General features: G+C 39.7%; 1 protein-coding gene across 1 annotated transcript in view; it reads left to right on the top strand.

The window, feature by feature from the left end:
* The first annotated feature begins 689 nt into the window (after nt 1–689).
* The window catches only part of LOC102254402 (alcohol dehydrogenase E chain), a 16620-nt gene continuing 5890 nt past the window's right edge, over nt 690–11419 (top strand). Inside the window, exons 1-6 of the mRNA XM_005867960.2 lie at nt 690–850; nt 3592–3693; nt 5379–5517; nt 8007–8094; nt 8191–8410; nt 10744–11004. Coding sequence (XP_005868022.1) covers nt 722–850; nt 3592–3693; nt 5379–5517; nt 8007–8094; nt 8191–8410; nt 10744–11004 — 939 coding nt within the window. The 5' untranslated portion in view covers nt 690–721. The remainder of the gene's footprint in view (nt 851–3591; nt 3694–5378; nt 5518–8006; nt 8095–8190; nt 8411–10743; nt 11005–11419) is intronic.

Raw genomic sequence — 11419 nt, forward strand, 5'->3', positions numbered from 1 at the left:
TGCCAGGTTTCCTGGTAAGTGTTTTAAAGGGCTTGTCTCATTTGTTTAACAAACAATGCTTTGAGGTGGTACTATTATTCTATTATTTTACAAATAAGGGCAAATTCACACAGCTAGTAAAGATAGGGCCTGCCTGGAATCCAAGGCCATGTCATCAGCATGACCCCGTACTGCCTCTAGGCAGAGGTAGAGGCCATCTCTTACCCCTCCTTGCCACCCCAGGGCACCCAACTGAATGCCTGGAACAGGGAGGTGCTCAGTCAGTGCTGCTAGGTATTGCGTAGAGCAGAAATGCCAGGGTCATGAGCACCCTTTCTGTGACTGACTGGTGTCTGACCTCTCTGCTATGAAGAGGAGGAGGGTGCTGGGGCAAACACATTCCTCTGGCTTGTTCTTCTCTCTGTCCTTTGTCATTTGTGCCGCTTCCTTACTGCTCCTTCTTTCTAACTGCAGCACGAGGATTAGAAGTTGCAGCTTAGTGCACACAAATGGGAAATAGGGCACTGAGAGAGAATAAAAGTGGAATCCAGAAAATAAGTGGGAGAGAGATTAAATTTACGTGGAGACAAATATTTAACTAAAGAAATCAAGCTGTGACCTGTAATTGGCATATTACAAAGTCCAGGTCTGAGGGCTGGCCCATTTCTCTCTGATTTGGTATGGTTTGAGAATAAACTTGTGGGTGTGGCTTAAAGACAGCAGATCACATGCGTGGAACTGGATGTTGCTCAAGCAAATAAAATATCTGTGCAACATATCTGTTTCATGTAATCGAGCAGGAAAAGGTCTGCCAGAATCCATCCGCCTCCTGGCCTGCAGGGAGAACAGAAACATGAGCACAGCAGGAAAAGTAAGCATTTTTTTTTAACTTTTAAAAATATATTCTCATATAATTCACAAAGAGAAACAATATTTAATGAATAATTTAAAATTTATATCTAAATTAAAAACCATATAAACTGAAACATAAAATAAAATATATGCTTTGTTATGCAATGTATATTGAACCAGAATTTAAATAGATTGTTGCTAAAATATCTTTAAAAGAATATATAGCTTCTGTACCTATTAAAGTCTTTATTTTGTATATTAGATAAATGGGCAGTAGTTACAGGAAATCATGCATAACTTGAAAATCTGAAGTTAGAAATATTTTTAATCAATAATTTAACTTTATATTAAGAAGCCATAACTTAAACATTATTGTTTTGTAATCATATCTTTGTTTTTATGAACACAGGAGGAAAGTTAAGTCTGACATAAGTTTTATTGATCTCAAAGCATTAGAATCATCAAGGATAAGCAAGCCAACATCAACATGCAAATTCTAATTTTAAAGGGTCCTATGATAGCTCAATGCAGGAAATTTCCATAGAAATCTTATAGAAAAATATCTTTTCCATACAAAAGTCAACATGATTTTATCAAAAATTAATACTGATATAGTTTGAGTCACTTATTAGTAGTAGAAACAGGGATATTTGGTTCTAGGTCTTCCATAGATCTTTCTACCTCTTCAATGTGCTTACAAGTGCAGAGAAATGCACTTGATTATATTGAATGTGACCATTCAGTATAATCAATTCACATTGTTTAACTGCTCAGTCCCAAAAAGTGTCCAGTACTTTTGTTGTATTAGGAGTGGAACACACACTCTAATATTTTGCTATGATAACACAATTGGAAGTTTCTGAGATTTATACACACCCTGTGTTATACAAAAGGCCTATATATCAATATGATTTGTTGGAAATCTCAAGGGAGCCAATTGTCAGTGTTTTCATTTCAACTCTCTTTATTTTCATTTGTTACTGATTAGCCATTATGATGGTGAATTACATTCCAAATGAAGAAAAGTTAGGAAAAATTAAAAATAAATTTGTCAAAACTCAGCTTGCAAGAAATAATGAGTTCAGAGAGCAAATGGGTAAACCGAATGTATTCATGAAAACAGTAAATGCTAAGCAATTAGTTCTTTCCCCTCTGGGGCAACATCCATAGCTTTCAGCTTTGTGGTAACACTTCACCTGTTTATTCTTCCTGCATTGTATTTTTCTCAAATGCAAAACAGCAATCATAATAACACCTACTTCATAAGATAGTTGTGAGAATGTAATAAATTAATACTCCTTAGCACTTAGGATAGGGCCTGGTACATAGAAATAATTCAATAAATGTTAGTAACTGCTACTGATGTTGTTGTTATTTAAAATTTGGTTAATCTTTTACTACCATAGGTTGGTGAAAAGATAAAGTTGGATTGATCTTAATTTTCTGGACAGCAAACTTTGTGACTTTGCAAAAATTACTCAGTCAGATACTGAGTCAATTGAGCCTCAACTTTGCCATCTGAAAATAGACCAATAGCTTAATAATACTGCCCTGTAGGCTTTAAAGATCAGTATGTAACTCATTCAGCATTGGCCACAATGTGCCTGCCCATTAAATGAACACTTGATAATCAGAAGCTATGTACTATTAGTGTATTATTTCTAAGTACTCTCATATTTATTGTGATATTGATCATGACAAACACTCAGCAAAGTGGGAGAATTTGACATATAAATAATGAAAATTAATTTGCAAAAGCATACATTTCAATTGACCTTTCAAAATTATATTTACAATTGTGAATTTAAAATTCATAATCAAAATTATTACATAATTTTCTATCTAGAAAAAATATCTCAAATTTATAAGCTTGTAACAATAAAGACAGGCTTTATACTGTATTACATTCTCAAGTACTAAAAATATGTGTTCAACTTTAATTTTGAAGAACATCTATGGGTAAACTATGCTGCATTAAAAAGTCAAACACAGTTAACCCATTTAAAAATATATATATGTGTGTATGTCGGTAAGAGTATGTGTGCTTGTGTGTGTGAGTGTGTGTGTGTGTGTGTGTGTGTGTGTGTGTGTGTGTTTGTACAGCTGTAACCTCTGTGAGTTTTTGGCTCACATCTAACACATAAATTAGAGAAGAAAACCGAGCTGCCAAAGCTCACTTTCAAATGAGTCATGCAAACTAGTAGCACACGGAAGTAGTGGGGAGAGAAATCGGAGGAGGAGGACAGACAAGGAGAAAGAGAAGTCACCTATGCAGGGAGGCAAGTATGCACTGGAATCATAAAGTCCGGTTGTTTGGGGCTTAAGCAGAGACTTGAACAAGAGAGCAATAGATTTTATGTGACCAGACAGTGATCCTATCAGTGAAATATTTGTGATTTAAAACTTCATTGCAAGCCAACAGTTGTGGGCAAACAACCAATTTCAGGACTGCATTAGGAAATATCACAAATAAACAACCCTTGGAAAAAGAAACAATATAAGGATGACCTAAAAGAACATATTACATTTTATCTCAATGCCTCATTATAGTTAGTTCTATTTCTATTTTCTTATGTTATTACTTTACACTTTTTAAAAAGGTATTCCATTCTTTTTGCAAATCAGAAGTTGTCCTTTTCTATATAACATTTATCAGATTTCAGACAGGGGGCTAGATGTTGCACATAAAAAGATGAAAGTCACAATCCCCGACTTCAAGAGTGGGTAAGCACTTGTGTCATCTTTCTGTTCAATTTCCAGGTAATAAAATGCAAAGCAGCTGTGCTATGGGAGATAAAGAAACCCTTTTCCATTGAGGAGGTGGAGGTAGCAGCCCCTAAGGCTCATGAAGTCCGTATAAAGGTGAAACACTTTTTTCTCTTCTATTGAATTTTAAGTATAAGAAAATTCAGAGAATAGTACAAATGGAAATAACAAAAAGTTTATTAAGGAGCACTTTTTAGCCCAGCCAGTGTGGCTCAGTGGTTGAGCGTTGACCTATGAACCAGAAGGTCATGGTTGATTCCCAGTCAGAGCATAAGCCCAGGTTGTGGGCTTGATCCCTAGTGTGGGCATGCAGGAGGCAGCCAACCAATGATTCTCTCTCATCATTGATGTTTCTATCTCTAGCCCTCTTCCTTCCTCTCTGAAATCAATACAAATATATTTAAAAAAGAAAAGAAAAGAAAAGAGAAAACTACAGCACACGTGGAGAGAGAAGACCCCTACAGATTTCAAGGGTGGAATGTTGTATGGATCAAAGGTGTTGCATGCATCAAGTGGGATCATGACTATGACAGCCTACAGAAGTAAAATGTGCCTTAAATCCCTCAGCCCAACCTTCAACCTCTCCAATCCGGGAGCCCTCAGGGGATGTCCTACTGACAGCTTGGGCCTGCTCCCCATGGTTCTTTGCTCTCTGCAGGGCCTGCCTGCTCCACACCACAGCAACGGGCAAGCAGGCCCTGCTGGGTGCTGCCTGCGGGCCACGCTTGCCTGCTCGTGGGTTGCCGCGGTGATGCCTGCTGGGCTCACATCGCTGGGGTGACGCTGGCAGTGTCCTGCCCCGGCTGCTATGGGCGCCGCCATGGGCACCGCCATCTTTGTTGCAGAGTGATGGTTAATTTGCATATTACTCTTTTATTAGATAGGATACTATTTTTTTGTCTCATTTAATTAGTTTGGGCCTTGAATTTTTCTTAATCTGATTATAATATTGCAGCCATCTGTTCTTTTTTTATTTCATTAAACACTTTTTTCATCTTTGAAACAAAAACAAATGGACGCAAGTGTTGAAAATTTCCCGTGGAGGAAAAAAAACAACCCAGTCATACAAATAAAGCTCAATTCAGCTTAGTTTGTGAGATGAATCCTACCAGAGTCATTTTAGTTCAAAATTTCCCAAAGGTTGATATGAGGCAACTCCTGACCAACTTTTTATCATATGGGAAAATTCCAATATTATCAGTTTTCTGTAAACCTGGCATTTACAGAAAATTGATTTCTCAGTCCTTGTGTTTTGCTTTCCTGATGGCAAATACATGAGATTTCTGTCTTTATATCCCTCAGTTCCATTTTAGATGATAATTCTTTCACAAGAATAAAATAAAAAAGAATTGATATATTTATACAGGAAAAAGTGCAAAAGAAAATATATATATATACACATATATATAATAATCAAGATTTCAAAATCAATTAGCATTACATGGTGGAACTTAACTGACTTAATTTTCTTGGTGCTAATCTATAGTTTCTACTTCTATAAAAAAGAATGCATTCTTGTTTATTACATAAGACTTAAATATTTGAAAAATAATTATTTCATAGATTACTCTGGTTTGCCTAAGGCAAGGGAGGAAAGTGTAGGAGGGTTTTAATCTGAGTCATCTTGAGAAGCAGGATCTTGTGTATTTGGTTAGAGTAGAGATTATTAGAAAAAATCCTTGAAAACTCTTCAAAAGCCCAACTTCAGGAAATCGGGCATGTGAAGTCCATCTGAGGGCCACAATTTTTCTGAACCTAATTATCTTCCCTTTACCCTGTAGATGGTGGCCACAGGAGTCTGTCGGTCAGATGACCACGTGGTTAGTGGAAACTTCGCCACACCTCTTCCTGTGATCGCAGGCCATGAGGCAGCCGGCATTGTGGAGAGCATTGGAGAAGGGGTGACTACAGTAAAGCCAGGTATAGAACTCCTACTTGGAGAAGGTACTGTTCAGGACCCCAAGATCACCCAGCCTGGGTGATGAAACTGAAGCAATGAGAGATGCAAGACCTTGCCGAGGGCAGCAGCACAGCTAGGGCTTGAACAGAGGTCTCCTCCTTTTCTGCCCCCTTCCTGCCTCAGACATGTATGCATTCATGCACTCCTGTGTTCTCGCCTTCAGCAGGAATTTGTTGAGCGCCTGCTATCTGTCAGGCACCAGGTTAGCTCCTTGGGATACACGAGGATAAAAAGGGACCCACTGCCTGAGTTCATAATCAAATAACTTCCATTTCAGTGTCGCTGAGCACTGTTTTCTCTCAGGTCCAAGAAGAACTACAAATGGGACACAGGAAAAACATCTAAGTCTGTGTCCTGAGCCTATAGGTCAGTGCATGGCAACTGTTCAGTGCTGACTTCCCAGGGCGGGGACCCTGATGAAGCATAGTAAGTCCTCCTTTGGAAAACTGCTGTTGAAACTGCTGTTTGAACTACTCTGTTATTCTTAGACAGTCTCTTATTCTGTAGGTCAACTCTGTTATTTTTAGATAGTCCTTTATTCTGTAAAATAATTGTTTTAGTTTGAATAATAGAAAAAGATTAAAAAAACAATAACAACTTAGCTGTCTGACCTTACAAGCTAGCCATCTGACTTAACAGGCTAATACTGATACTGATGATAATTCCCATATTCTTATGCCAAGTGTTAGTTCATTATGTATTCAAGGTTACAAACTGTTTGTAACAACAACCTACACAGAGCTTTTTGTGAAATCTGTAGACAAAGGGCTCAAAAAGGTATAAATAGAAAAAACTTCCTCTATGTGTTTGCTCAGAGATTTGGGAAACACCTCCCTCTGGGCCCGCGCGAATAAAGACTCCTAATTAATTGGCTCATTAAGGCGTCTCGTATCTATCTCGCTGATTTAAGATACAACACTGAGGCTCTGACTGAATCAACATGATCTCCTCTAGGTGGGAAGTGGAACCCATTCACTGGTTTTCCCTTCCACTATGGCCTCCCTTCTTGAGCACAGAATGAATGAAACAGGCTATTTAGAAGAAAAGGAGAGACCTGGCAGAAGGCCCCTGCACTAAACAATATCTGTTTTACTACATTAAACCATGGCTAACTGTGACTGGTTACAGGGTACTAGTTTATCCTTAACATTTATTTTGTCTGAATTTTATTGTGCATTAATATAGATAAATATTTTTAGAGGTAAAGATTGAGTAAATATAAAATGTTCATGCGATAATCTCCATATAAAGTTTATCTATTAAATGTTATGGCCTAACCCTTTTTATGGGTTTTGTGGATATGGAGAATAGCTAGTTGAAAACAAAAATAATGTTTAATTCTAAAAAAAAATAACTTTAGCCAGTAGATTTGACCTCCCCCATTGCCAAATACTTATTTATATTGTTGAGAGAAAATATTAAAATATATGATCTGGTTTGAGTTTCATCTCTTAGTATTTCCTTTACTTAGAAATAAATTAACAATAAATGACACTTTTACTTTCACCCTGGCTCCCTCCCCCATAGCAGGCAAAATAAATAATTCACAAGTTAAGTTATCAGCTAAAAACATTTAAAAATCAGTTCTCATCATAAAAGGAAGTACCTCATTGCTGAGGGTTGAAATTTTCAAAGGAATTTCTTTAATTCTTTTTTGTCACATTCTTATTATTTTTTCTTTAAGAAAACTAAAATTAAAAAAATAGAAACTCATTTTATAATAAAAATAAGCAGTCACTTTGTGTCTTCTTAATTTTTAAAATATATTTTTATTAATTTCAGAGAGGAAGGAAGAGGGGGAGAGAGATAGAAACATCAATGATGAGAGAGAATCATTGATTGCCTGCCTCCTGCACGCTCCCCACTGGGGATCAAGTCAGCAACCTGGGCATGTGCCCTTGACCGGAATCGAACCTGGGACTCTTTAGTCCACAGGTTGACGCTCTATCCATTGAGCCAAACCAGCTAGAGCATACGCAGTCACTTTGAAAAGCCATGAATGGTTGTCAAAATTCTCATTTTTTACTGTATCCCAAACTATTACAAAATACTGGCTGTCCCCAACATCTAGTGATCCCATGGCAGCCTCTCATAACTAAAATTTATATATATACTTACAGTGAGTACATTTGAGATTTAATTATTAAGAGTTAAGTGAGATGCAAAATCACCAAGAGAAAGGGCATGGAATAAAAGATAACTATTAATGCAGTGGAAATACTTTAAAATCCATGTTTGTCCCCACAGTCACATGTCCTCTTTGGCAATCTTCAGGCACATACAAACCCAAACCAATAACAATGCTGCCAGCAATGTCTAATGACATCATGGTGACTGGATCCTGTTTCTGTGAGACAGCTGCCTCTAATACACACCCATAAGCTTTAAGTGCTTGCTCTATTAATTCCTGGGTAGAAATTTAATAAGAATTTGCTTTTTCCCCCTCCAGGTGATAAAGTCATCCCACTCTTTACTCCCCAGTGTGGAAAATGCAATGTTTGTAAACATCCGGAAGGCAACTTCTGTGTGAAAAATGAGTAAGTTTCCGTTACTCTCCTGACACAGCCAATGAATTTGCACACTGTTATGCACGTGTCTCATGCCCTTGTCTGTCTGTGTGTTGCACTGGCCAGTCTGAGCATGCCTCGTGGGACCATGCAGGATGGTACCACCAGGTTCACCTGCAAAGGGAAGTCCATCAACCACTTCCTTAGCACCAGCACCTTCTCCCAGTACACAGTGGTGGACGAGATCTCAGTGGTCAAAATTGATGCAGCTGCACCACTAGATAAAGTCTGTCTGATTGGCTGTGGATTCACAACTGGCTATGGGTCTGCAGTCAAAGTTGCCAAGGTAAGAATGACAACAGATGACAAAGCAGTTGCACTCGGGCTGTCAGAAACAAAAAGGAAAGCGATTTCTCACAAGACTCAGAGGTCATTCTTCATAGATTTACTGGTAGATTTCCCCCCTTCCCAATACCACAATAACATTGACCTACTCCATAGAATTTAGTGTGGATTATGAGTAGAAAATGCCCTCAGAAAAAATTAAGAGCATAAGCTAGAAATTTAATCTGTTTATAAAAAGTGAAAAAGCTGTTGATAACTAGTGAAGAAAAAGTAAAGGTGCCATTTTCAATCATTATTTTTCTATATTTGTTCTTTATGGGATTACTAAATTTTAAAGCTAGGACCTTACGTAGTCATTCATTCTATGGTGAGTCAGCACAAACATGCACCAGGTACAGTATGACCCTCTAGGTCCTGAGGCAGCAAAAGTAAATGAAATGAAAGAGTTGCCTTTGAGGAGCATCTATTCTAGACCATGACCTGCTACTCCCAGAATTAGGACCAGCAGTAGATTCCAAAGCCTTACCTGATACACCTCCAGACCAAGTATCACCAACCTACCTGCCCTGTGGAATCCTATGAGGAAAGCAAGGAAGATAAGGTGATGTATTATGCATTTTTTCCACTCATTAGGGGATCTCACTGCTTCATCTCCTCCTCTGCCATGGACACACACACACACACACACACTCTTTCTCTCTCTCTTCAGAGGTGGTAGATTTGAAGGAGAAATTCTTTAAAGGCCCCCTCTTCACAAAAGGTTGGAAATCTAGTAGGCCCACATCCATAATGCTACTTGCCCAAAATCTTATGGCTGTAACTAGCATGTCTTTTTCCTACTGCATCTTAAACCATCCTATATAATAAAAGGGTAATATGCCAATCAACTGAACAGCAGAATGACCCGACTGCTCACTACGATGCACACTGACCACCAGGGGGCAGATGCTCAACACAGGAGCTGCTGAGTGACAGCAACTTTGCAGAGTGCCCTCTCGCACACTCCAGGACCCTTAGGGGGAGGTCGGACTGCCAGTTTCGGCCAATCCCTGCAGGCCAGGCTGAGGGACCCCCCCTGCCGGAGGACGCTGCTCACTCCGAAGATGCCCTTCGAGCCCCAGCACTGCCCCACATGTGGCTAGCGGGGAGGAACCGAGCGAGGTTGGCTCCAGGGTATGTCCCACTCTTCTCGCCCAGTCCCGCCCCACCAGCCACCTTCTGATTAATTTCCTTTCAATGTGCACGAATCCATGCACTGGGCCTCTAGTAATATATAATTGCCTGCATTTAAAAATCACAGTCACAAGTCTCATATTTCTTTAAGTAATGTAAAAATTAATGTTATACCCCCAGAGAATACTTGATTGCTTGGGACAGAAGGAATATTTTACCCACACTGAAGGTTGACTCCTATAGCTGACTAGGTGTATTAAACAGTCCCTAGCCAATTTCAACAACTGAAAGCACATGTTTTTCAAATTTCTGAGACTCTAGCACTAAGTCCCTTGTGCAATTGCCTTGTCTGTTTGAGCAGGTGGTCTAACTGAGCCTGCACACAGAGCAGAGGGCAAGGGCACTCATGAAAATGAATTCCATCCATTATTAAAATGTGGCCAACTTTTATTGCATTATTGTTCATTAGTGTATTTTAAAAAGCAAAGATAAAGACCCACTAAGATCACATTGGTCTCAAGCTGTTTAAAGTTTCCAGTTCCATTTCCCCTGTTGTTAGGTTTGACTTGAAGCTGAGAATAACTCTTCTCTGCCCTACAGCTAATTTCTGTTCTCATTGTACTAGTCATGACTTCTAAAGCTAATGAAACAAGGAGTTAATCATTGAGCATTTGATTAGATTATCTTTGGTCTCATGGATTAACCTTTCCCACTTATTTCATTTCCCAAAAATTGCTTCTGTGTATGTACAATTTACCAAAGCCTGTCAATGGATTTCAGCCACTAGAGATTCTCTTCAAGATGGGAGTCATTGGCATTTAGAGCTCAGAGATCATCCAACAGTGGGCTCCCAGCCTGGGCTTTCTTTCCATTGGAATCACCTGGGAACCAGGCCCCACCTGCACAGGTTCTGATGTAATTGGTTATGGGCTGTGACCTGGCTATTGAGAGGTTTTAAAGCTCCCCACGGGGGTCTAATGTCTGGCAAAGTTCAGAACCACAGATTTAAACTCCTCAATTTAAATACGAAACAACTGAAGCCAAAACAGGTTTTGACAGCAGGTTGGACATAGGAGTCTGAATAGTCCTGATAATGGATAAGACAGGACACTTTATACAACAATCATTACTTAATCCATTTTTGCATTTTCTGAAACACAGGTGACCCCAGGCTCCACCTGTGTGGTGTTTGGCCTTGGAGGAGTTGGCCTGTCGGTTGTCATGGGCTGTAAAGCAGCTGGAGCAGCCAGGATCATTGGGGTGGACATCAACAAAGACAAATATGCGAAGGCAAAGCAATTGGGCGCCACTGAGTGCATCAGCCCACAGGATTTCAAGAAACCCATCCACGAGGTGCTGAAGGAAATGAGCGGTGGAGGTGTGGATTTTTCATTTGAAGTCATTGGTCGGCTTGACACCATGGTATGTATGTGCCATGGAATGCCATGAAATGCGTGTTTCTGCATTCTGTACAGTGATTTTAGGCAGCAGAATATGAATATTATACGTACAGAATATTTTTCAAACTATGAATAGTGATGTTTCATCTCCTATTTAATGCCTGGATTATTTATTATTATAAGAAACTAGAGGCCCAGTGCACAAAAATTTGTGCACTGGGGGGGGGGAAAGGGGGGGTCCCTCAGCCCGGCCTGTGCCCTCTCGCAGTCTGGGACCCCTCAGGAGACAACGACCTGCTGGCTTAGGCCTGCTCCCGGGTGGCAGAGGGCAGGCCCAATCCCTAGGTGCAGCCCCTGGTCGGGCTCAGAGCAGGGCTGATTGGGGAGTTGGGGCGCCGCCCCCTGTCATGCACAGAGCAGGGCGGATTGGGAGGTTG

Source organism: Myotis brandtii, unplaced genomic scaffold, assembly GCF_000412655.1.
Source record: "Myotis brandtii unplaced genomic scaffold, ASM41265v1 scaffold2565, whole genome shotgun sequence".
Lineage (NCBI taxonomy): Eukaryota > Metazoa > Chordata > Mammalia > Chiroptera > Vespertilionidae > Myotis > Myotis brandtii.